At 45.0% G+C, this 26234-nt stretch overlaps 2 protein-coding genes and 1 long non-coding RNA gene across 10 annotated transcripts in view; 2 read left to right on the top strand and 1 right to left on the bottom strand.

The window, feature by feature from the left end:
• Window positions 1-9312, top strand: part of GPCPD1 (glycerophosphocholine phosphodiesterase 1) — a 57749-nt gene extending 48437 nt beyond the window's left edge. For 5 of the 6 annotated variants that reach the window (XM_077313045.1, XM_077313070.1, XM_077313054.1 and 2 more), the window contains one exon: window positions 7252-9312. In XM_077313045.1, coding sequence (XP_077169160.1) covers window positions 7252-7441 — 190 coding nt within the window. In that variant the 3' untranslated portion in view covers window positions 7442-9312. Of the gene's footprint in view, window positions 1-6170; window positions 6209-7251 lie in introns of all 6 variants that reach the window. The other variant, XM_077313079.1, reaches the window with a different exon arrangement.
• LOC143825129 (uncharacterized) overlaps window positions 1-14067 on the bottom strand; it is a 52295-nt gene extending 38228 nt beyond the window's left edge. The window contains exons 1-3 of one of the 2 annotated variants that reach the window (XR_013226952.1): window positions 13910-14067; window positions 12385-12544; window positions 10674-11589 (exon numbers count right to left, since the gene is read on the bottom strand). This is a non-coding gene — a long non-coding RNA (uncharacterized LOC143825129). Of the gene's footprint in view, window positions 1-10673; window positions 11590-12384; window positions 12545-13909 lie in introns of those variants that run through there. The other variant, XR_013226953.1, reaches the window with a different exon arrangement.
• Window positions 14068-17572: 3505 nt separating this feature from the next.
• The window catches only part of LOC143825054 (beta-soluble NSF attachment protein-like), a 29785-nt gene continuing 21123 nt past the window's right edge, over window positions 17573-26234 (top strand). Inside the window, exons 1-3 of one of the 2 annotated variants that reach the window (XM_077313015.1) lie at window positions 17573-17808; window positions 23957-24036; window positions 25407-25523. In XM_077313015.1, the coding sequence (XP_077169130.1) occupies window positions 17702-17808; window positions 23957-24036; window positions 25407-25523 (304 nt within the window). In that variant the 5' untranslated portion in view covers window positions 17573-17701. The remainder of the gene's footprint in view (window positions 17809-23956; window positions 24037-25406; window positions 25524-26234) is intronic. The other variant, XM_077313023.1, reaches the window with a different exon arrangement.

The following is a 26234-nucleotide window of genomic DNA, read 5'->3' as shown; positions in this document are numbered from 1 at the left end:
TTCCATGTAACCCGCCCTGAGCCTTAGGGGAGGGCGGTATATAAATATATAATAAATAAATCTGAGAGAGGTTATTCAACAGCAGGACTAACTCCAGTCTTTGACGTTTGCAAGTAGCCTGGTTGATGCAATAGAATGGGAAAGGTCAAGAAAGGATAATAGCACTATGAAGGTCTAATTCAGGGGTAGTCAAGCTATGGCCCACCAGATGTCCATGGACTACAATTCCCATGAGCCCCTGCCAGCATTTGCGTTTGCTGGCAGGGTCTCATGGGAATTGTAGCCCATGGACGTCTGGAGGGCCGCAATTTGACTACCCCTGGACTCTTAATTCACCGACGCTTGTTTGGCAGAGGGATTTTGAAGTCTTACAGCTAGAACAGTATAAAGATTTTGAGTTGCCAGAGTTTTAGAGTTCAAAATATGTTAGGAACAGAAAGGGAATTTGGTGTGAAAAAAAACTTTTTTTGAGCTGCTCCCCGCCCCCCAGCAGACAAAGAAGCTACTCTGTAGTCCACCTGCCAACTCTCTAGTTCTAGTGAGTTGATTTCTGTTTCACCGTCTTTTATTTCTTTAGGGTTCAGGAGGTCCAGGTGCTTGCCGTTAATCAGCTGCCATCTAGTGGTCCCATGGATGGATTGCTTCCAATAACACCTTTGGATATCTTCAGGGCTTCCAATTTATCTTTTTAACATGGTGATCTGAAAACTTGCCAAAAGAGCTTATTAGTTTGTAGTAGATACAGATCTGGGATTGGGATTAATGAAATGATTATCCTTACAGAGACTTCTTTTTCTCTGTATTTGTCTAGTTTTAAATCCCTTGAACATCTTTGCTTAGTATTGTTCATGGCTCTGATAATAGTCAAATAACCGTAGAGGGACTGGATATTCCTTCCTTCCTATTTATTGCGGTGTGGGAAGTGCAACAGAATGTGAAGATAGAGGCCTAAAAGACTCTCTCTGAAATATATACCTGTGCTGGTGGGGGGCATGACAACCCCCCCCACACACACACACACAACTTCCATTTGCTACATCTTAAAACTTTTGTTTAGGCGGGATGAGACTGGCTAGTGCTCCATTCCATATGGCTCAAGCAGAATCATCTGAAGCTCAATCATTCAAAGACTGAGGTCCTGTGGCTGGGTAGGAAGGGGCCATGTGAGGAAGCGTGTCTGCCGGCCCTGGATGGTGTGCAGCTCTCTACGGCTCACTCCACCAGGAATCTGGGTGTGATTCTGGATGCTTCCCTCACAATTGGAAGCCCAATTCGCAAAGGCCTGGCATTTACCATTTCAGCCAAGCCAAGCTACTAGTGCCCTATCTGGCCACAAAACACCTAGCTACACTGATCCACACAATGGTCACCTCTAGACTAGACTTCTGTAACTCGCTCTACACAGGCCTGCCTTAGCCTAGAGCCGGAAACTCCAGCTGGTCCAAAATGCAGCGGCCAGGATCCTCACAGCAACACCGTGGAGGTCCCACATCCAGCCCATTCTCCATCAACTGCAATGGTTGCCAGTTGAATTCCGGATCAGGCTAAAGGTTCTGGTAATTACCTCCATACGCGGTCTGGGCCCAGTGTATCTGAGGGACCACCTCCCTGCCTATGCCCCCAAAAGAGCTCTATGCTCCACCGCTACCAACCGGCTAATGGTCCCTGGCCCTAAAGATGCCCGCCTGGCCTCAACCAGGGCCAGGGCCTTTGCGATCCTGGCCCACACCTGATGGAATGAGCTCCTGGAGATCAGGGCCCTGACGGAGCTAAAACAGTTCCACGAGGCCTGCAAAAAGGAGCTCTTCCTCCAGGCATTTGGTTGAGACCAGGCATAACAAACAGCGTCTGAAGGGCCCCTGCTCCCTCCCTCCCAGAACTCCATCAATGCGCTCTGGGCCAATTTGCACTGTTCATTGTTTGCACTGTGCTTGCACTGTTGCAATTATCAGTTATTGGTAATATTGTTGCAGTTATTTATGTTATGGACTGTTTCATGTATTGTTTGTATGTTTTTATGTAAACCGCCCTGAGCCTCTGGGGAGGGCGGTATATAAATTCAATAAATAAATATTTCAGATTCTTTTGTTTAAAACCTTAAATTCAGGGACTGGTTTGCTAAATCCGGTCTTACACTTAGAAGCGGAATAAAATTTCTCAGGAATTCTGCTATGCATAGTACTGAAGGACTTCCTTGAAAATCCTGATAAAATCTAACCAGGAAGCTCTCAGGCCAGGACGCCCGTTCTTATTTGTTTGCCTGCTTGTTTAATTGTTTTTAAATTTATATACCGCCACTCCCGACAGGTCTTGCAGCGGTTCACATGATAAAACATTAAAATACAATAAAACCCCCATAATTTACTCTATCTTTCTCTATTAATAAATCAGTAAGAGGGGTTGGGGTGGGCCGAGTCCGTGATCAAAACTCATGGATTCGGCCCTTCCCACGGACTGACACGCGGAGAGACCAATTGGGAGGCTTCGCGCCCCCCAGTTGGCTTCCTCGCCCCTCACAGCACTATCACGCTGCCTGACCCCCCTGCACTCGCTGATGGCACGCAGCGGCAACTCCCCCAGCCATCGCCCTGAGTGTATGGACGCCCGTGCGTTCGCCCCATGCCCTGGCTCCCCGTGCAACGACAGGACCCCACCTTCCTTTGGGCCTCGCCCTAGGATCGACGCTGCTGCTGTCTCCGGCCGCGTACACGCCCTCCTGCTCCTGACCTTGCATCGTCACCATGGAGCCCTGACACCCCCAGCCCCAGTGCGGCGCCGCACGCACACCCACCTCCCCGCCCGCAGCGAACAACCCACCTTCGCCCGGGGATTGCCCCAGGATTGCCGTCGCGCCGATTGTGCCTCCCTCTAACTGCGTCCCCGCCCTCCTCGCAACCCCAACATGCGGCCACGCCTAGCCCCGACTTTGCTGCCGCTGCCACGACTCAGTTACGTGCCCGAGCCACCCATCCGTCCCTGCCCTCCCCAACAGCTTCCCTGTCACCTCCGGCCCAGGCCCGCCTCCGTGCCCATGGCCACTCCAGCCCCTCGCCGGAGGAGGGGGGCCTGCCTGCCCCAGCCCCTTTCCACCCTCGCTAGCGCCTATTGCATTACAAAGTGCAATGGGGTATATTTCTAGTTAATAAAACAACAAGACAGCAATGGACACATCCTCTATATTCAACCTAACCCACCTTGTTCAGCCAGGGCTGCACTCTCTTCCAGTGGGAGTGGGAGCTGGTCTGATGGAACTTGGGGGTCCAAGTTGGAATCCCAGAACTCTGCCCTGGCCTCAACCATATGCCTGGCGGAAGAGCTCCGTCTTGCTGGCCCTGCGGAAAGCTGGTAACTCCGGCAAGGCCCTCAGCTCTTCCGAGAGCTCATTCCACCAGGTTGGGGCCTGGACCGAAAAGGCCCTGGCCTGGGTTGAGGCCAAGCGAACATCCTGGGGGCCCGGGACAACCAGTAAATTCATATCCGCAGAGTGAAGAGCTTCTGAGAAGACTAGGTAGCATTTATTTGCTTATGAGAAGACTAGGTAGCATTTAGCACTCCACATAGATTATCTTGTTTGTAATCTTTACAACAAGGCTCCTAAGTAGGTTAGTATTTTCATTCTGCAGTGCTTTGGAGCTATTAGAGTGGCTGCCTGAGGCGACAGTGAATCTGCAGCATGCAGTCCTTCCTGATTTGCGGCTCTAGTCTCTTAGCCACTGGGGCTGTGTGACTCATGCACTTTTCCTTTTGAGTGAGAGCAAAGGAGGATGACTTGTATTAAACACGTGCTTCAGAATTGTGTGAGTCATTGCTGCAGAGAGAGAGAGAGAGAGAGAGAGAGAGAGAGAGAGAGAGAGAGACCGAAGTCCCAGTTCCTCTTTGCTGCTCTCCTTGTTGCCGGTGCTTTCTGCATCTCGCGAAAGAAGAAATATTTAACTCGCGTCATAACTTGGCTAACTGGGACATTCTCAGGAAAAGTAAATCTTGCAGTCGGCAATGTCGATTCTCAGAGTGTTGCCTTGGTTCAAGTTGGGGTCCTTCAGTTCAGCCGAGATACATCTGTCATGTGTGACAGAGTTGAGTTCTTCTTTTGCCGCCCTTTTTAAACATATGTTTATATGGGATGCTATTTATAAAATGGGTGTAAACTTGATTTTTGTTTAACATAAAGTAACATATGGCTAAAACAGTGTACAGTTGCAGAGATTTGGACCAGTTTGTCTTCACTGAACGGAACACACTGAAGGGAATTCTTACGTAACTGAGCACACTTCAGAAATATAAAAAGATTTGTCTGTTAGAATGAACTGGTAGCATATTCCTTCTGTAGAATCTCAAACTACTTTCTTGGAAAGCTAAAAACTGTGTTCTAGGAAGAAACCGGCCCATCCTGTTTTGAATTTTCAGAACCACATGCCCCATTGCTCTGAGATTACCTGTAAATTGTCCAATGACGGCTGGGATTAGCGGAGGAGCTCCCTAATCTGAGACCCCAAAAATATGCAGAACACTCCACAGGATCTTAAGCAGAAAGTTTTTAAAATCCTCTTTTGACAAAGAGTTTTAATTCCATTTCTTTGATCGGGCCAGAAAGCCTACCTCACTGTTTTGCCATGCCCAGGGTGTGCTGTGGCAAAGGTGATCCATTTCCAGTTGGAAGGTATCTTACATGTTTCGTGTTGTGAGCTTTTCACTTTTTTCAGATTCCCTATTAGCTTATTTGTGTATGTGTAGAATAAAAGTTCTTTGCAATTTTTTATTTTGGGTGACATTCTGCATTATTTTCCCATCATGAGCTTGACCGCCTTATTCAGCTAGAGAGATCTTGAGAAAGGGAAGGTGGGAAGCTTTGCTTTGCCCGAAGCATGCCCTCTAAAGTAACCAGCAAACAATACTGGCATTTGTAGGTGCTGGTAGATATTTGGCACATAAGCGTGCACAGTAATTTGGAAAAAAATCGGGAGTCTTGCCATATTGTGATACAGATGAGGGAAGCACATGGCATATGTATGATTGACTGGGCCACCTTGATATATGTACCTAGCTTGGGATCAGTCCCTAAAAGCCAGCATGGGCTCATAGGTATTGTAGTCCATGGACTACATCTGGAGAGCCACAGTTTGGCCTAAAGTTTAAACTTCAGGTTTCTTTCACGTTTCCACAAAGTTGCTAAAATGCGTACATCGTCAATACAGCACCAGTTCTAGCTTAATTGGTTCCTATAGTACAGTGGTCCCCAACCTTTTTATCACCGGGGACCACTCAACGCTTGACAATTTTACTGAGGCCCGGTGTGTGTGTGGGGGGGTAGTTTACTCTCAACCACTGCCCTAACACTCTGATCACTTTGGTAATGTTTAAACATCTCTTCAAACTAAGATACAGACATGCCACAACAATGAACATAAGGAACATTTTATTTTCATGGAAATTTTAACTCATGACAATGACAAATCAATGGGATCCCTGAGCTTGTTTCTCTGCAACGAGATAGTCCCATCTGGGAGTGATGGGAGACAATGACACCCAAAGTGTGTTGTAAAGGGCCGGGGGGGATGAAGTAAAGGGCCGGGGGGGGGGGGGGAGAAGGCGTCCTTCGCGGCCCACCTCCAATTAGTTGACAGACCACATGTGGTCCGGAGCCCACAGGTTGGGGATCACTACCGTAGTATACATGAATGAAAAGTTGCTGTTTTGAAGTGACCGGAAGTTCAGCCTAAAGTTGTGGACAAATCCATCCAAGGCTTACCACATTTGCCACTACAGCAAAAGCTCCCAGTTCAATAGCAGTTGCATACATTCAGAAACCACAGGATACTCTGGGGCCAAATGGGACCTGCCGCTCCATTAAGCTTCCTGCTTTGTGAGGAAAGGGGATGTGATGTCCAGTTATTGTCTACCCAGGCTGCAGCAGCTAGAATAGGCTGTTGCCTGAGGAGCTCTTATCTTTCTGTGGTTGCGGCTGGAAGTATAGAGGTCAGGCTCAGAGCGATGCAGTGCTTTCTGAAACTCTCTCTCTCTACTGATGACTTGGTTTGGGGAAGCAGGAGAAAGCCGTTAATAAAATGTTATATCTCTTTGACAATGACCTTGGAGGGAATAAAGCAGTTGTCAGCTCTGGAATAGGTCCCAGGCAAGCGTAGTCCCTGACGCATGGATTCCTTTTCCTCTAGACATCCGCCAGATCTTCCACTTCCAAATGATGGAACAGGTTTGTACTTGCTCCCCGTAATACCTTTTTAAAGTACTCTAATCCATCTGAAGTGAGGCCCCAGCGTTTCCTTGTCCCTCCTGCTTTGTTTTACCTCTTGCAATGCTTTGATTTAGTTGCCAAGGCTTGGATCCCCCCCCCCAGTAAACTTCAAACTCCCCCTTACCCTAAGCAATCCTGGAGGGGGCAAAGTATAGTACAGCCAAAGTAGAGTTTGCTTTATTTGTGGGATTTTCCTAGACAAAGGGATGGCAATTGCTTTATAGCTTGGCATACACATGATAAATACTAGTATCTTATGTTAATGCATGCATCCTGATGTTTGTAATTTACCAACTTTACTGCCCTGTGGCCCAGGATCTATACAGAACAGTTCCAGTAGTTCATAATACGTTGACACAGCTGCCTCAAGCCCTGACTTGATGTCATGCCGAATGCCACATCTTTAGAAGCGCCATTGGCCAACGTGCTTAAGGATATTCTAATAATGTGGGGGTTTTTCTTCACGTTAATGCTTGTGTATGCCCCTTGCATTCATCTAAGTCAAGATGAGATTGCGTTGGCGTTATTCTTAAGACTTTCATTAAAAGTCACCCTGTACTATACATCAGTGGTCCCCAACCCCCGGTCCGGGGACCGGTACCAATCCGGAAATCAGTTGATACCGGGATGTGGCTCCTCCTCGTCCTTCCCCCCCCAGCTGCTGCCTCGGGGGCTGCCCTGCCACTCTGCCGCCGGCACACCTTTGGTGCTCTCCAGCGGCCGCCATGGCTGGGGCTCCCCTCGGGCAGTGCCCCCCAGTGGGTGGCGGGAAGTCAGGGTCGCTGGCGGGAAAGCAAGCGGAGCAGGGGCACAGGCAGTGGCGGTGACAGCCCTCAGCAAAAGACTACCCCCCCCCCCCGGGCCTCAGTAAAATTGTCAAGCGTTGACCGGTCCCGGTGATAGAAAGGTTGGGGAACATTGCTATACATTACCCCAGGCAGCATTTTGCTGTAGGAGTCTCGGCGTCTAAAGATCTTTTATCTGTGTGTCGTCTGTTTTAGGATTTATGACTGGATGCCTGAACAGCCAAATATATTCCAGACCGAGCAGCTAGAGCGGCTTAAGAAGGAGGTACCGGAGCTGAAAAGCTGCATTTGTCCCACTGTTAGCCACTTCAGTTCTGTAGGCCTGTGTCGATGTCGCACCACCTCTATAAAACCGAGAATGGCAGAAAGCACGGAAAGTTTCTAGCTGTCTCCCTGCCGGAGAAGAGCCCTGCTTGAGGCACGCATTTGCAGTTCTTTCCACAAAACCAAGCTACTAACACCTTGCCTGTCCTTGTCTCCCGATGAAGCAATAATACGCGATCCACAGTAGGACATTAAAAGAATCGTTGCTGGATGGTCGAATCGCGCTAATATGCTTGGCCAGTTGCAATGATGGGGTTTGTCTTCTTGTACAGTCGGAACTGATCAATTCTTACGATGAAGTCTGTGTACTGTAACGCACCAATCTGATTTCTGAGCAATCCAAAGTGCAATAGCTGCATGTTGCTAGGATCTGAGCTGCCATAGGCCCTTGTGTAAATGCATTGACTCCAAGGCAAGTCTGACTTAAATTACCAGTGAAAACTGTACTGTATAAAACTTGGCTTGCAGAAAGACGACCTCCAACGCATGCATTTGCACGGATGCATGCGTCTATGCATATGCGTGCCATCACATTGCACAACTGCAGTTAAGTCTCTCTTTTTTCTATTGCCTTCAGGTTACTGCTATCTGTGTGTGTGTCGGTTGGTTGCTTGTGGGTTTTGTGCTGTTTGTTTTTATTTTCCCCCTCAGTGTACATTGCAATGAATGATGCCATGGCTGTTTTATCAGCCTGCAAGTGAAAAGTTCCTTTTCTCCCCTGTGTTTTTGTATCCAGATTTGCTAAAGCTTTGAAGATTGTAAAATCACTCTATACCAAATTGCCAGCATCAGGGTTATTTAAAAAAAAAAAGGAGGTATCATTGTACTTAATGGAGCAGATGTGCCAGATATGAGCCAGTAAGTACTAAGCATGAAGCGCACTCTGCAGCAGTCCTTGTGCACTTGTGGTGCTAATAAGGTGCAAGGGCAGTAAGGGCTGAATACAAATGCTGAGGCTTTACTGCTGGAAAACCATAAACTTCTGTGCGCAGATGGTCAAAATGAGGCTTCGCCGTCTTCTATGTCGGGCCACTAATAAGTGTGTGTTGAAAACTAGATTTGATTCTTAAATAGGTAATAGGCGCTCGAACTTTAACCACTGGCTCCTGTACACGATGTATAACTTATTCAGAAATTATAGTACAGAATGTTTTGCCACATATGTGTCCGCCTGTCTTTAAAAACCCACATTCCCTCCCTCCCCCTCCAGTAGTAGACAATGGAAGCCTGATAATCTGTAACTTTTTACAAAGTGTTAATTGCGTAACTGTTTATGGCCAATCAGCCAGTTGAAACAATACACCTGTATGATACGAATGTTGTCACTGCAGGACAAAGCTGATTATATGAGAGTTCAATAAATACGAGTCTGTACCTGTGTGCTTTGCCTGTACTGCTGAATTGTTGTTGTTGGGGGGCGGGGGGGTGGAGACGGTAGGAATGTTTCCAATCACTTTATACTGTCCCCCCCCCCTCCCCGTCCCATCCATAAGTGGCACACTCTTAAGGTCTCTGGGAACTATCTTTAATTTAAAAATGAAGTGCATTTTATTCAGTCTTAGCGCGCTGCCTTTTGCTTTCTCTCTAACGGTTTGAAGCCACACTGTTTGCGCATGCTTGTGAGATCTTAAGCCCAAGTGGCTGAGCTTGTGCTTTGCAAGCATCCCGGGATACTTTCACAATTGAGGATCCGATCCTTTTAACATGAATTTGTTTAGCTATTAGTGACGTCTACCTCTCCTTCAAGTGCACGCGCTGTTTCGGACGCAGCGGTCTTCAGGAAGAGCATGGACCACCATGACCCAAAGCTTACCATTGTGCACCTGTAACCACTTGCTGAACTGGTTGAGCCCATCAAGTTGTTAATGTACCCTACTGTGTTGGGTGGGAAAGATGGCATGCAGATGTTTTAAATAAATAATGCTGAAAGTATGGTATCCTGTAATCCTTAAGCAACTTTGTAAGGGGAGTGCCTGGGTTGGATCTCCTGAGCACCTTGTGCTGCAGAAAAAAGAATGTTTCTGTGTGGAATCTGCAAGTCGGGATCTTGCGAAATGCATCCCCTATGAAGTCCACTTCCATCGCATCATTTCCCTTGGACAGCTGTATTAACCAAAGTGGAAGAGAGTTCCATGTTCCATGGGGTTCCATGTTCCATGGGGAGAGGAATGGGAAGGCGACCGTAGGCCGCTTTGAGCCTCCTTTGAGTAGGGAAAAGCGGCATATAAGAACCAACTCTTCTTCTTCTTCAAGTTTCACTTGCAGAAAATAAAGTCTGAGCAAGTTCCTCGGCTGTATTACAACAGGGCGGCTCTTCTTGGGCTTTGTATCAGATGCCTCTTGGAAGAGGTTGCTTGATTTCTGATCTACCAGATGACTATAGGAAGAACTTTAAAAAAAACTGCTTGTTTGAAGGTGTTGGAATTTGCAGAGATGGCAAAAACTTCTTCGTTAAGAGAAAACAAATGTTTTGCTAACTGGAAACCCCTTATTGTCCTTTGCATGTAAGGGGGGGGGGACAAATAGATTTGTGGGTTTGATGATTAAGAAAGTATGTCATAGAGAACAGGAAAAATGGATGAAGATGTTTATTGATTTAGTAATAAATTTAGAGCAAATCTATAACTTGGGTAACTATTTGTTTTGGTTGCTGTGAAACTCGAAAGTCAAACTGATACTTTAATTTTTTTCTGTACCTCCCTCTTTATTTTAGTTATTTTTTATCCTTCTTGGACTTTATCAACTTGTATAAAATTTTTAATAAAAATTTAAAAGAAAAGACCTCAAATAGGGCTACATTTCTGTCTGCTGACTCCCCCGCCCAGCAACTGGGATTCAGCGGTACATTCCCTGAATGTGGAGGTTGCTTTTTCCCTTACTTAGGGGGATGATTTCTAAATGCTTTTTTAAACCCATGTGACCCAATAGCTATTACTTTATCCTCTGTCAGAAAATGCCAAGTCAGTGATGGTGCTGCTTCCTTATATTATTTTGCCTAGTGTAAATCTGCGTTGTCGGTACCACTGGGTAACCTCATTGTGATGAGGGGAGAGAGTTGCAAGGAGCTATAGAGGCCATCTAGTCCAGCCCCCTGCTCAATGCAGGATCAGCCTAAAGCATCCAGGATAAGTATCTGTCCACTGCTGCTTGAGGATGGGCAGTGAAGAGGAGCTCACCACCTCAGGCAGTAAGTTCTACTCCTGGAAAAAAAAAATGTCCCTGATATCTAGCCAATATCATTCCAATGATTATTGCGGGTTCTATCCTCTGCTGCTAACAGGAACCTTTCCTCGCCCACCTCTAAGTGACAGTCTTACAGATACTTAAAGAGAGTAATCATGTCCACCTTCAATCTCCTCCAGGCTGAATATTCCCAAGTCCCTCAGCCTTTCCAATGATTCCCCACTCCTCCACTTGAAGCCAGCTTGGGTGACCTTGGGCCAGTCACGGTTCTTGCCTTCTTCACAAGGTGCTGGTTGTGGGGAGAGGAAGAGTAGGTGATTATAGGCCGTTTTGAGACCCCTTTGGGTAGAAAAATGCAGGATACAAAAAAAAAACAGCCCTTTTATACTCCATAACCTAGAATTTTCCATAACTCCTCTGGTAGAGAAGCGGCATATAAGAACCAACTCTTCTTCCGTAATATCAGGGCTCTCTCATCTTCGCCTCCCTCACAGGGTGTCTCTTGTGGGGAGAGGAAAGGGAAGGTGACTGTAAGCAGCTTTGAGACTCCTTCAGAAAGAGAAAAGCAGCATATAAGAGCCAACTCTTCTTCCTCTTCTTCAATTCATCCAGCCTTTGGTCATAGAGTTGAGCCAGGGCAGAGGACAGTGCGACATAAAGAGCAAGGGAGAAAAGAAAGGGCCATAATTATAGTAATCAGAATTCTTTTTTCCCTATCATGCTATTTTTGAGTATCCATTATGCTTGCATGGCTGTTGCTGTGCCATCACCACTAAGCCATTATCTGCTTTTCTGTTGCACTTTACATTCAGAATTATTCTCCATGCTGGTTTGGTCCTCTTGCTGCACTTGCTTCGCACCCAATAAAAAGTTTCCATTCTCTTCTTGGAGGTACGTCATTGCTATGATAGCAAGGGAGTTGTACTGCACAACTATGCCACCATCTTCTGATAAAAAGCAAGACAGTTTCGATGCTCCACATCTGGAAGTTCCCCATCTCTGACAGCCAGGTCAGCCACCTTTCTCCTGAAAATGCAGAGAAGCTAGGTAGGTCTGCTGCACAGTTTTCTGTCAGCCAAGTTCAACTGCTATTCACAGCGGAGTGGTTTGCAACAGGTTTCTGTAGACCTAACAATGAAGCTGTGTTATACTGAATTAGATCACTGGTCTGTCAAGGCCAATATTTTTTCACTCAGTCTGGCAGTGGATCTCCAGGCCCTCTGGTAGAAGGCTTTCATATCACCTACTACCTGATTCTTTTAACAGGATTTGTCAATTAGAGCCTGACTCAGTGCCACTTATTTTACTTTATTGCCCATCGCATTTTATGCTCAGACAACAACTTATTGTTCCTGTTATGGTGGCCCTTTCTGGCCCTATGGACAGAATCATTAGACATTTGCTAGCTGAAAGGTCCCCAGAAACAACGGTACTGGTGGCTGAATTCTTGGCCACTGTGATACAAAGGGACAACTGGTTAGGCAAGAAATAGTTCTAGGACAGGGGCCTCTACAGTTGGTGGAAATTGCTGATTGCTGGGCACTCTGGAGGAATGTATTATTGGTTGCTGCTTATTTTATTTCACTTATTTGTTTTTAGACTATGTAATTATTATCAATTAATTATGAATTATCCCTGTTTTGACAATGTTTTTATATGCCATTAAAGGTTTTTTGAATTTGAATTTGAACAGGATTTGCCTGGGATTGAACCCGGGACTTTTCGCATATCCAGTGGATGCTCTACCACTGAGCCATGGCTCCCTCCCAGTCCCAACCATATGTCATCCTACTTGCACTAGATCAATTTTTCAGACAATACCTTGAAGTGAAAGGTTGAATCCACACAGCAGTCACACAATCCCATCTTCCACGGAAAAACGGTGTCCATGTTCAAGGAGTCCCAAACCAGCCATGCATAAACCAGCAGCATATTTCTCCCCATATATACATGTCTGCAGAAAGTATTCTGGTTGGCCCCCCTAGAAACAAAAAGACGTATTGAACTTTAGGATTTTGTGGGCCACGATCCACTGCTCAAAAGCGTGGAATGGATCTATACTCAGCAAAATATGTAGACAGGCAGTAGAAAGAATGAGGTGCATGTAGTGCATAGTGTGACAATATCAGGCAAAACACAAAACTACACCTGAGATCATCCACATTGGCTATAACTCGTGATTAAAACTCTCACTTTATCCAAGATGGAGTCAAGAGAGTGCACAACATTAAAAATATATAGATAATAAAAATTCATAATCAAAATGCAGGTATAAAATCGCAGTCCATCCATAAGTCCCCCCACCCCCCAATCTTGAACTAACAGTTCAATCCTAGATTCAAGTGGGTAGCCATGTTGGTCTAAAGTAGCACAACAAAATTTTGAGTCCAATGGCACCTTTAAGACCAAAAAAAGATTTATTCAAGGCGTGAACTTTTGTGTGCATACGCACTTCCTCAGACATTGGAAGAGTGATTATAAGCAAATCATTTTCTAGCAAATAATTACCATACTGCATATTGAAGATGTTGTGATGCTAATTACTAATTTGCTACTAATTTACTTTCTCCTTATATCTGTAATCTTATAATCCCTGTTCCATTGTCTGAGTAAGTATGCGGGCACACAAAAGCCTATGCCTTGAATAAATCTTTGTTAGTCTTAAAGGTGCCACTGGATTCACAATTTTGTAGTGCAGTCCTACTCAAAAGTGAAGTCAACAGACCTACACTCTGCATGAAATTACACTGGTAACCACGTTCACTGGCTAAGGCAGATGTCAACTTGGTTGAACCAACTGTTGATTCGGTCAAATCTATGGATGAATTCCAATTCAGCAACAGAAAAAAATGCTAGTGTATTTTTTAGTGCTTGAATAAGGATGATGAAGAAGAGTTGGTTCTTGTATTCCACTTTTCTCTACCAGAAGGATTCTCAAAGCCGCTTACAATCGCCCGCTCCCCACAACAGACACCCTATGAGGTAAGTGAGGCTGAGAGAGCCCTGACATTGCTCCTTGGTCAGAACAGCTTGATCAATGCTGGGACAATCCCAAGGATGTGAAATGACAGAGCATAGCTCAATCCTGTCAATGCTCAGCTCAACATGACTGGGAGACCATCAAGAGAAGGTAATGGCAAACCACATCTGCTTGATCACTTGCCTTGAGAAACCAATTGCCTTGAGAAACCAGTCAGCTGCAACTTATCAGCATTCCATACCCAGTGCTTGAATTATTCTTTTGTGAATCTTGAGTGTGTGTGTGTGTGTGTGTGTGTGGTTGCCCTACATTCTCTATTCCCCATCATTCATCAAACCATCCTTTCCCTTCAGATTCCAACCATACCTTTTAGGTCTTTCCAAATAGTTGAAACAGTTTCCTCACGTGAGATTCGGCTTTACTATCCAGATGTTTTGTCCTCAGGAGCCTGTTGTAGTGGCCCTCACTTCCTTACAGTTTACTCATAGTATGCAAATACAATGGCTACTAGCCGCCTTTTAATCCTCTACCTTGACTTTGTGACATCATCGCCAAGGCCAGATCAAAGCAGCATGCTGATGGCATTGTGACCTACGAGCTCTCTTGCCCAATCATTTTCATTTCCCAGGCTCCTTCAGTGCCCCAGTAGCAGAACACATACCTTATGTATAAGCTTTCCCAGGAACTTCTGCTAAACAGATCTCTGAGAAAGGTACTGTCAATTATCATTTCCACACAGCAATGATACTCTAGTTTTTTTATCCATAAAAAGTAAAAGAGGTCCTCCATCTTTGATTTATTTCATTTCCCTGTCCTCCCCCCCAGTGCCCCCCCCACCAAGGAATGTTGGGTTCTTTAAACAAAACCAGCAATATCATAATAGTAATACAACGATCTATTAGATCCTCTGAACTCCCGACCTTTTTAAAATGTGGAATTTTCTACATTTTCGAGAGCCAGTTTGGTGTAGTGGTTAGGAGTGCAGACTTTTAATGTGGCATGCCAAGTTTGAGTCTGCAGTCCCCCACATGCAGCCAGCTGGGTGACCTTGGGCTCCCCACGGCACTGATAAAGCTGTTCTGACCAGGCAGTGAGATCAGGGCTCTCTCAGCATCACCCACCTCACAGGGTGTCTGTTGTGGGGAGAGGAAAGGGAAGGCGACTGTAAGCAGCTTTGAGCCTCCCTTGGGTAGAGAAAAGTGGCATGTAAGAACCAACCTTCTTCTTCATTCTTCTTCTTCTTCCTTCTTTTTTTTTTACTGGCCTGTAGTTAATTGCAAAGTGGGCTAGACAATAGGGTAGAGTTAATGGAAAAATAACCTTTCGTTCTTCTTCTTCTGGGGTGACTGTCACTTGTGCTGGCAACTGTCAGTTGTGCTGGCAACTATCCTGTCCTGAGACCAGAGAATTAAATTCAGAATTACATTACATATTACTAACATCACATTACAGTGAGTGAGTGGGTGGGTGAGTGACCGACCCTCTTCTCTGAAGGGGCATGTCACCACTTCTGGGGTTCCTCAAAACCTGAAAAATATTTCAGGGGTTCCTCCACAGTCAAAAGTGGAAAAGGCCAGGCTGAGATCATCTTCTTACTAGGAAACAAAAAATCTCTAGTAATGGAATCAGTTCCCAAGTTTCTACAGCTGGCTATGAGGTCTCGTGACTGAAGATCCATCAATGCTTTATAATGTATTTTTTCTGTTTTTGTATGCCAATAAAGGCCTTCTGAACTGAAGAGTTGGCTGATAGGCACAGGTCTCCCACTGAATTAGAGTTGTCAGTTTGGGGTTGGAAGATTCATGGAGGTTTAGGAGGGGGTGGGAGACTGAGAAAGGCAGGTTTGGGAAGGGTAGTGATCTCCGAGAGGAATAATGTCATAGAACTCACCATCCAGAGCTGCCATTTTCTCCAGAGAAACTCTGTCTCATTCACAGGGTTGTTTCGCCCTAAGGCCATGCCTGAACTATGTCCCTTCAGACCATTTGCATGATAAACCCACCACTGGGTAATCCCCTCATGTGAGGAACATCCCCCTCATGTGAATCTCTTCCTGCACCTAGCAGTAAATCTCTAGCTCTTTTCATTGCAAAAATAATGTATTCCCTTTATACCTCTGTAAAGAAAGCATCTAGAAATTTCCACATTTTTAAATGAAGGCTGGGAGTTCAGAGGATCTAACAGATCATTGTATTGCTATTATGATATTGCTGGTTTTGTTTAAAGAACCCAACATTCCTTGGTAGGGGAGATGGCCACTGTGGGCGTGGGGAGGACAGGGAAATGAAAAAGATATCAAAGATGGAGGACCAATTTTACTTTTTATGGATAAAAAAACTAAAGTATCATTGCTGTGTGGAAATCACACCCTTTCCCAGAGATCTGTTCAGCAGAAGTACCAGAGAGTGAACACAGTAAGCTTATACATAAGGTATGTGTTCTGCTACTGGGGCACTGAAGGAGCCTGGGAAATGAAAATGATTGGGCAAGAGAACTCTTAAGTCACAATGCTGTCAGCATGCTGCTTTGATCAGGCCTTGGCGATGATGTCACAAAGTCAAGGTAGAGGATTAAAAGGTGGCTACTAGCCATTGTAGTTGACTTAACTGTAAGCAAAGTGAGGGTCACTACAACAGGCGTCTGAGGACAAAACATCTGGATAGTAAAGCCGAATCTCACGTGAGGGAACTGTTTCAATTACATGGAAAGACCTAAAAGGTATGTTTGGAATCTGAAGGGAAAGGAGTGTGTAGGGCAATCACACACACATTCAAGATTCACAAAGGGATCATTTAAGCACTGAGTACGAAATGCTGTCAGGTTGCAGCTGACTTATAGTGCTTCAACTGGTTTCTCAAGGTAAGTGATCAAGCAGATATGGCTTGCTATTATCTTCTCTTGATGGTCTCCCAGTCATGCTGAGCTTCTGAACATTGACAAGATTGAGCTATGCTCTGTCATTTCACATCCTTGGCCTCGCCACAGCTTTGATCGAGTAGTTCTGATCAAGCAGTGATGTCAGGGCTCTCTCAGCCTCACCCACCTCACAGGGTGTCTGTTGTGGGGAGAGGAAAGGGAAGGCAAATGTAAGCTGCTTTGAGACTCCTTCGGGTAGATAAAAGCGGCATATAAGAACCAACTCTTCTTCTTCTTCAGTAATATCAGGGCTCTCTCAGCCTCGCCTCCCTCACAGGGTGTCTGTTGTGGGGAGAGGAAAGGGAAGGTGACTGTAAGCCGCTTTGAGCCTCCTTCAGGTAGGGAAAAGCGGCATATAAGAACCAACTCTTCTTCTTCTTCAGTAATATCAGGGCTCTCTCAGCCTCACCTCCCTCACAGGGTGTCTGTTGTGGGGAGAGGAAAGGGAAGGCGAACGTAAGCCGCTTTGAGACTCCTTCTGGTAGAGAAAAGCGGAATACAGGAACCAACTCTTCATCATCCTTATTTAAGTACTACTGCAGTAAAACAAAAAAACTAGCATTTATCTTTCTGTTGCTGAATCGGAATTCATCCACAGATTTGACTGAATCAACAGTGGGTTCAACCAAGCTGACATCTTCCTTAGCCAGTTAACGTGGCTCCCAGTGTCATTCCTTTTAGTGGAGAAAAGCGGAAGAACCAACTCTTCTTCTTCATCATCCTTTATCCAAGCACTACTGCAGTAAAAAAAACTGCGCACACACTTCCTCAGACACAATATCGATGCTCGTCCCCACGAAAGCTCATACCTTGAATAAAACATTCGTGGGGTTTAAAGGTGCCCCTGGGCCCTAAATTTGTCCAGCGTCTTCAGACCATCACCACTTAAGTAATAATAACAATAATGACGATGATGTGCCGCCTGCCACGTGTGTAAAAGGAAATCTGAGGGGCCGAGGAGCAGAGCAGAGCACAACCCCCCCCCCCCCCCCGTGCTGCCAGCCCTTGCCAGGCGGGAGAAGGGGCTGCCCAAAATCCCCTCAGACGGCTCCTCACTGTCCCCCTTAACATCTGCCGCCTCCCCCTCATGACACACGGGCCTAATTTCGCGCCTCGACCATCTTCCCGGGAAGAGGCGGCGGCGGAGGAGGCGGGGCTGTGGCGGGCCGCCTCCCTCCCTCCCTCCCTTCCTCCAGCCTCCTCGCCGCCAGCCGCGCACGGCCCGCCGGTGCCTCCGTCGCGATGGATGCCGCCACTGCGGGCAACAAGGAGCGGGAGGCCGTGCAGCTCCTGGCCGAGGCCGAGAAGAGGGTGAAATCCTCCCATTCGTTCCTCAGAGGGCTCTTCGGGTGAGCGGGCGGGAGACGGACTGCAGAGTAGCCTGACCTTGATGGAGCCAGGCGGGCTGACGGGGATGGGGAGGCTGCAGGCGGCCCCTTGGGGGTCTGAGGGAGGAGGCTGGGGGGGGGAGGGGGGGCAAGGCGGCTCTCCCCGTGGCCTTTGGGGGCTGGCGTGGGCCACCCCACCCGGTCGAGGGGCGAGCTCTGCAGCGCCGCTAGTCTGCTGCAGAACGGATTGAGCAGGACTTCTTTCAAGGCTGGCTGCATTTTATTCCCCATGAGTAAAATTATTCTTTGGAGAGCCCCCAGGGCCTTTCTTTATTTATAGGTTTTTTTTTTAAAGAAAAGGTTAGAGGAGAAAACGAGGTGGGCCGTTCTTGGAGGAAAGGGATTTTTGCTTGACTGGCACATGATGGGCATGCTTTATGTAATGGAGGGACATCCCATTTTAATCCGTGTTCTCGCATCTTCCTGGGCTGTGACTTGAAGGTTGGAGCAGAAGGGAAAGGAGTGAAAAGTGTTTTTTTTTTGGGGGGGGGGGAGACTTCCCTTTGATGGAGAGGTGAAGTGGGGTTGGGCAACGTGGCGTAGTGGTTAAGAGCGGTGGTGTCTGATCCCCCCCACTCCTCCGCATGCCACCTTGGGGTAGTCACAGTCCTGATAGAGCTGTTCTCACGGAGCAGTCCTGTCAGACTTCTGTCAGCTCCACCTACCTCACAGGGATGTATGTTGTGAGGAGAGGAAGGGAAAGGAGTTTGTAAGCTGCTCTGGGACTCCTTCCGGTAGTGAAAAGGGGGTATAAAAAAACAGCTCTTCTTTCTTTTAAGTGTCCACTGACAGACTCCTCAGAGACAGAAGAGGAGGGCTGTACCACTTTAAACGGTATATGGCGGCCCCTGTGATCAAATATTCCTCCCTCTTGAAAAGTGGAATACTGCTATTATTTTAATAAAACCCAAATTTTAAACAAAATCCTGCTCATGGACTGGCAGATGTCTGGGCGATAAGTTATAGCCTAGAATTTTAATATGGAAAACATTCACTTGTAACCACCCATTGTTAGAATAATTTAAATTGACAGTTTACTTATTTCTATTTGTGAAAATTAGTCCAAAACGATGAGAATTTTTTAGCTTTCTATAAAATCTCTCTGGTCTGATTTACACACGCAACAAAATGAAATGGCAGAATTCTGAGGTGTTAGAATGGCTGTTCATTTTAGACTGTAGGTGGAGAGATCACAGTTATGTTTCCCCTTCCTCTGGTAATAATTCCTTGCAAATAAAAGGAGCATTTGGGAGAAAGATTCTATCATTCACCAATTTTCCATTTACAGGGAATTATTGACAGAATATGTTTAACATGTAATCCTTCCTTGTGCAGTTTAAAGTAGTGCATTCAGTTCTGTCATTTCCACAGTCTTCCACCTGGTTAACCCTTCATTGTGATGCGTATCAAACTCAGGATTCTGTCAGTGGAATGTGCAGTGAACATGAGACACTGTGCTTGTTAGTTGGAAATGAACTGAGATGTTAATCTGATTATGAGTTAATGGCCTTTCCTGGATATAATTCCACAAATCTGTTAATTCCAGTGAGTATCTGGTATTGATTATAAAGAGATGAATGCTAGCGCTAAGGTTTTTTTAATGTCATTCCGTTTTTGAGTGCAAACGCATATGGAAGCAGGTGTCAGATGCTAAATTCTCCAGCATTCGTTAAGTTGCGCTTTAAAATTTGCATCCGGAAGATGGGTTTGTGCTTGAATTGTAGTACTTAAAATAGGAGGGTCCCTGTAGAGTCTGTATTAAAACAAATATCTTAAGATCAATGAGGTGTCACAACTAAAATCAATATGAACCACAATATACTTGTGCAGTTGAACCTGAGCATAGTCATTGGAAAAGTCCTAGGAGCCTTTTTGTCCATATTAAATTAAATATATTCCACAGTCTAAGGCACTTCATAGAATCAAATGACTCCTTAAGGTCAATAAAGCCCTCATATAATCACCTCCCCTTAAAAGATTAAAATTTCTCGACCAAATGGTAGAGACCTAGACAATAGTTGAAATAGTTGGGAAATAGTTGAGAAATAGACAATTTCTCGACCTAGACAATAGTTATATGTTGAAGATGTCCATCTAAAGCCTATCTGTTCATGCCCCAGTATGGCTTCTGATTCCATCCAATCCCAAAGTTTCGTGAGTAGACAAGCAGAATATAATTTCCTCAAAGAGGGAAGGAGGCTAACAGGACAATAGGAGGATGGGTTTATTCTAGACCCCTTTTAAAATATGGGAACAGTAATTGAATGCCTCCACGAATCAGGGATTTGCTTACTGGAATGACTAAAAGTTGGGGCCAAGACCGTTGTGGATCAGCCTTAAATAACACTAAGAATTCGATCAAAGCCAGGGATTTTTTTTCTAATTTTAATCCCTTAATAAGGCATATAACTTCCTTGACTGACACCTCAGGTCAAGGGGCTGTTAAATCAAGAGAAATAATAGCTGGAGATGAACTAAGCACATAAGCTATGGATTCCTAACCAGGGGTCCATGGACCCCCGGGGATCTGCAGGAGCTCCAAAGGGAGTCCGCAGCCTTTCCCCTCCTGCCTTAATGGGCCTAGCCACAAGCTAGGGAATTGGCCACTTCCATTGCTCCCTCTCCCAAAGGTCCCTTGAAATGGTTTTCTCACAAGAAGGGAGCAATACAGCAAGGCATTTTAAAATTGGGATTGAAGCAATGTTAAGAATGGACCAGAAGGGCCTTATTATCATTGTTGTTAATAGCTGAAATGAGACATTCCCACTCCTTACTCAAGGCGGTCTGTCTCCTCATTTTAATAATCTCTCTGTACATTTTCTTTAGTTCCAGTAGCTTTCAAAGAACTGAGATTGTACAGGTACTTTTAAACTCACAATGCTTTTGTTGGAGATTCCTTTTTGTTATTCTCCAGTCGCTGTTACGTCAGCTCTTCTGCTTGGCTTCAGAAGGTGTCCTGTCAAGGTTCTTTTTCATAGAGAGAGAACAAATCTCATGCAAGTTGTACAAGCAGCTGGAAACGGAGTCTGACTATGGAACCCTATTAATGCGACAAATGGAACCCATTATAGTTCTAGCCTTATTAATATAGAGCTCCATTGTAATTGGTGAACATTATTTTGATTTGGGGGGAGAGAAAAACTTTGTGTTAGAGCAGAATAGTGTCCCAAAGAAAAATCTGTTGGAAAAAAAGACTGGGAGATTATAACTTCCCATGAAACCTTTGGCTTTTAAGTGTTTAAAGTGAGAAAGATATTCAAGTGGAACCGAAATATAATCTATTACACTGGCTCTTCTGGGGCTGACATAAGTAAAATAAGTTTCTGTCCACCTCTAAATAACCATTCAATTGTATAAAATCTCTCTGGATTTCAAACTGGATGAAATTAAACAAGTCAGACTCCCATGTGTCTTACTCCTCCATGGACCAAAGAATCATCTCTGAGAAAAAGTGAAGTTACCAGGAAAAATTAGGTTTGTCCATTAACCAAGTCTTCTGAAGATGTAAAACATTTTAGGAGGCCATAACCTATTGTATCCTTGCAATAAACTCTCATGAACCAGCTATATTCCAGTTTAAGATATGGAGTCTGCTGCTAGGGGTAGGGAGTCTTATATGGACAATTTGGGGGGATTTCTTGGGTTAATTATAATTCTTGGCTCAAGAGTAATAGGAATTTACTCTCTTGTTGGGCTTGGTTCACGTGGTTTCTTGCTGGCCAAGGGGACGGTGATTCCATCTAAATATCTAGATAAAGACTGATTCTTATTCTTGTGAGGAGACTTGTATGGGACAGCTAAAGATAACTCTTTTTGTCTGATTGGCTGGTTTTGATCCTGATTAATTTGTACCAGTGTATGCTGTAATTTCCAAAATTGGGCAATTATATTGCCTTGTTCCTCAAAGGGTAAAGAACGAAATGATTGAAGGAAGTTCACATCTGCCAAGTCCTGCTGAACGTTCTTTGAGAGGAACGGCAAAGGAGAGGCAGTTATAACTTTATCCGTTAGATTAAAGCTCTCACAAGTCATCTTGTCTAGTAAATCTGGTTAATCGGTTTTGGCTTTCTTAGTTGGCATAAATTTGATCAGAGATCTGTGACTAGTAGAAAATTGTATTCTCTTTGAACATGTAATTTTCCTTAAGGGGACTAGACTTGATGAGTGGTTTAAAAAGAAATAAATACAGCTTGCTCAATTCTCCCTATTTATGTCAATGTAACATCTTTAACAGTGAGTTGCTGTTAAATATAAAAGGCTAAGGCCTAAGTGGGCGGGCAGGATGGTCCAGGACAGTCCAGAAAGCGACGGGGAAGCGGTGCCATGGCATGAGTACAGAAGGAGGCCTCGAAGAGGCCCCAGGTGTGCTTCTAGGCCTGGCGGGAAGGCCGTGCCACTGATGAGGGGGAGGAGAGGGAATGAGGCCTTCCCAACGGGCACAGCAGGAGCGTCTGGGCCCGGGGGGAAGGTCGCGCTGTGGCTGGGGGGAAGAGAAGGGAAGCAGGCCTTCCCCCCGGGCCCAAACGTTTCTTCTCCCCCTCCCCCCTTTCTAGCACCCATTGTATTTAAAAGTACAACGGGCTTTAAATCTAGTAACAAATAACTAGGAAAAGAAATGAACGATTCTCTCTGTTGGAATATGCAAGATCTACTGTGTGTATATCAAAATAATTGACTGTAAAATCCTGCAGAGGCAGTAAAGGGGACAGCTTGCTAAAGCAGCAAGATTAGGGACCTCCCCATATTTCAGATAGTTCCCTTTCTTGCCTCTGATTGGTTCATTCAAGTTTCCCTCTGTAGTTCTGGGAACAGTTAGTTAGTTCTCTCCCTCTCTCCCAGCTAGAGCAGCTATCTGATAAGGCCTCTCTCTCTGTCCTCTTTCCCAAACAGTTTGTACTCTTATCCAATAAATCTATTTTTTTCTTGATCAGCTTGTGCTCAGCTTCTATGTATATTTAGACTCTGCCAACACTCTCACCCACCCAGCCCCCACCAGAATCCAATCATTTTTTCACCTATATATATAGCTACAGGCACTGCCCAAGATAAAGCTTTTGCTCCTACTTATTTAAACTCTCCCACTTCCCCTCAATGTGGAGCAGGGAAGAATTAAAACAGAATACAGATAGAATTATTTAAAACGAAGACTAAAATCAACTAAAATCAAACAGCCTGTAAATGCCTAGTCATGCTCAACTGAAATCAGTTTTAAAAATATAACTTTGGGACAAATGTCGTTGAGACAGCGCCTTCTAAAAATCCTTTCACTTTAGCGCCATGAATCAATATTGCTTGACTTCATAGTTCAGTGGTGGTAACAACATTCAGACCGTCCCAAAAATCATCAGGATCAACAATGTACTCCCATCTTATTACATAAACATAAAAGATTTTCTAAACCATAATGATTCTTGCACTTATTTTAATCAGATATAAATAAATAATTTGTATAGTAAACGTAAAGCCAACCCCAGATCTGCCAAATATGATATGTAGTTTTCTGATCGTCCTTGGCAACTTCAGTACTTAGAAGGAATTGTGTGTCATCAAAGCAAACTCCAGAGCTTAGGGCTGGTTCAAAAAAGAAAGATTGGGTCAAATTGCTTGATCACCTATTGGTTGGCATATCAAAATTAATTAGAACAAAAGAATGGTAATCATCTACAAGTTTGTTTCATATGCTAGTTACAATTGCAGTCCATTTGTTTTTGTGAAATAGTGAAATTGAGTTTAAACTATATGTAGTGAGTTATTATAACGATGTTAAATAAATCTGCAGTTAAATATAAAGGAATCCTAAAACAGTTCTCTCAGGCTGTTATCTTGGGACAGCAGGATCAGCTGATTGTTTTGGTTTAAAAAGTGGAAATAAAGCAAAATAGCAACAACATACATACATCAAGTTTAAACAGGTTTAAACATCAGTTACTAAACAAACAGGATTGCTCAGTCAGGCGTACTTCACAGAGTTTGTAAAACAGGGAAAGAAGAGAACAATGGTCACCAACTTGTGCTCATTAGAGGAACAGTATAATAAAAAAGTACATATAATCATGAACAAGGGACTTGGCTCCCTCTAATCCCCTTTGCTTTCGTTCTGTTTTTCTAGGGGAAATACGAAGTTGGAAGAAGCATGTGAAATGTACACTAGAGCTGCAAATATGTTTAAGATAGCCAAAAACTGGAGTGGTATGTATGCAAATGTCTGTTTTTCTTTGTAGCAGGAGGGGCACAGGTCTTTAGACTGATTCATTTGATTACTTATATCCTGCTTTTCTATCCAGTGGGGTCCCAAAGCAGTTTACAATACCCAAAAATATAAAAATAAAAATCCAGAAACAAACAGCAAGGTTTCTCTGCTTTTTGTTTTCTGCCAGATATTTCCTCTTATACTCTAGTCTTACAACCCTTTGGCTCATGCAGCTGGGTCTGCCCAACTCTTAATTATTTCTGAACAGAAGTGAAACAGCCCGATCTCATTTAGCTGCCACTAGCCAACTAGGATGTTCTACCTTCTCTTCTGCTGCTTGAAATGCCTCTGAGCATACCCGGATCTTAACTACTTATGAGCGGAAGAGAAACAAACTGAGTTGGATCTCACTCAGCCGTTGCTAGTCATCCAGCAGGCTGTTCCCTGCTTCATTCCTTCCCAGTTCCCACAGAGCTTTTCCGACACCATCTTAGATGTCTGAGGTTATTAATTCAAGGCCATTATCTTGAATCAACAGTCCTAAATTGCACGCGCAACAAGATGAACAGTGTGTAGCAGCCACTCTCATTTGTCCCAGAGGCCAAGTCATGATTTGCATTGAATTTTAAAATCCACTCATCTCTGCAGACTCTCGATAATGACTCTGCCAGCAGATGATATAGACTCTTCTCCCAGGAGCAATTACCGGAGAATCGTTTCTGCCATTTCAGCTCTCCCCTTGGATTTCTGGGCAGTGGGGTGACAATTTCAGCACCACCTAAAAACATTTGACCGGACTCTTAGAGGGAGGTAATTTGCTGATGGATAACATTGCACGGCTGAGAGTGAGAGGGGATGGCTCGGAAACTGCAGTGGAGCCCATGACCAGCACAAACACAGGAAGTGTTACTTACCCATCCCCAGCCAGCAAGCACAGTGACAGGATTTAGCAGTCATCATCATCATTCTCATCCTCGCAGTTCCCAGTTATGCCCCTAAGTAGACTTTAGTCATTTGACCATAATGCTCTTGGGGAGATGTAGTAGGAGAGGCCATCCCATAGATGTGATGGTCCCAGACCATTTAAGGCCGAGGTAGTCAACCTATGGTCCTCCAGATGTTCATGGACTACAATTCCCATGAGCCCCTGCCAGCATTTGCTGGAGGTCAATGGGCCAGTGATCTGACTTGCTTTAAATCAGCTCCACACACTTATGGGTATTCATAACTCTGGATTTTTTAATGCAAGCATGAAAACCATGCAGCAAAACATTTTTATTGCGAGAACATGCAGCACTTTTGTCATTCTGTTTGCTTCTTTTAATATTGCACTGACAATAATGAAATGTTGGGTGTTTTTCTCCCCCAGCTGCAGGAAATGCATTTTGCCAGGCAGCCAAGCTCCACATGCAGTTGCAGAGTAAACACGATTCAGCGACCTGCTTTGTGGATGCAGGAAATGCTTACAAAAAGGCAGATCCGCAAGGTGAGAGGCATTGCTGATTATTCTTGTTAGGCAAGGCACTTGGGTGAGTATCTTTCCGCATGGCTTAAGTTTTGTATAAGAGCGGAAGGCTCCTGTAATTCTACTAGCACACTACCTGCCTCTGGACTGTTTGGCCACAGTGATCCACACAATGGTTACCTCTAGATTGGACTTCTGTAACTCGCTCTACACTGGCCTTCCCTTGTCCTTGACCCAGAAACTCCAGCTGGTGCAGAATACAGCCGCTAGGGTCCTCAATGGTTCATCTTGGAGGACCCACATCCAGCCTGTGCTGAGGTAGCTGCATTGGTTACCAGTTATGACTCGGATCAAGTTCATGGTATTGGTTCTGACCTTTAAGGTCATCTGCGGCTTGGGCCCTGCCTATGTGAGGGGCTGCTTGTCTGCTTATGCTCCCTGCAGGGCTCTTCACTCTGTGGGGACTAATCTGTTAATAGTTCCTGGCCTCAGAGAGACATGCCTGGCCCCGACCTGGTGGAATGAGCTCCCGGGAGAGCTGAGGGCCCTGATGGAGCTGACAAAGTTCCACAGGGCCTGTAAAACAGAACTCTTCCGCCAGATCTTCAGTTAAGGTCAGGTCTGTTAAGGTCAATGGGCCCCTTCAGGCTATGCTATTCCAACTGGCAAACCCTTTCCTGGAAAGTTGTGAGGAGGCTGGAGGATTTTTCTTTCTTCCATCTTATGATTGTG

This window comes from Paroedura picta, chromosome 1, assembly GCF_049243985.1.
Source record: "Paroedura picta isolate Pp20150507F chromosome 1, Ppicta_v3.0, whole genome shotgun sequence".
NCBI lineage: Eukaryota > Metazoa > Chordata > Lepidosauria > Squamata > Gekkonidae > Paroedura > Paroedura picta.
Note: the sequence above shows the minus strand (reverse complement) of the source record. Positions and strands in the feature narration are given on the sequence as shown.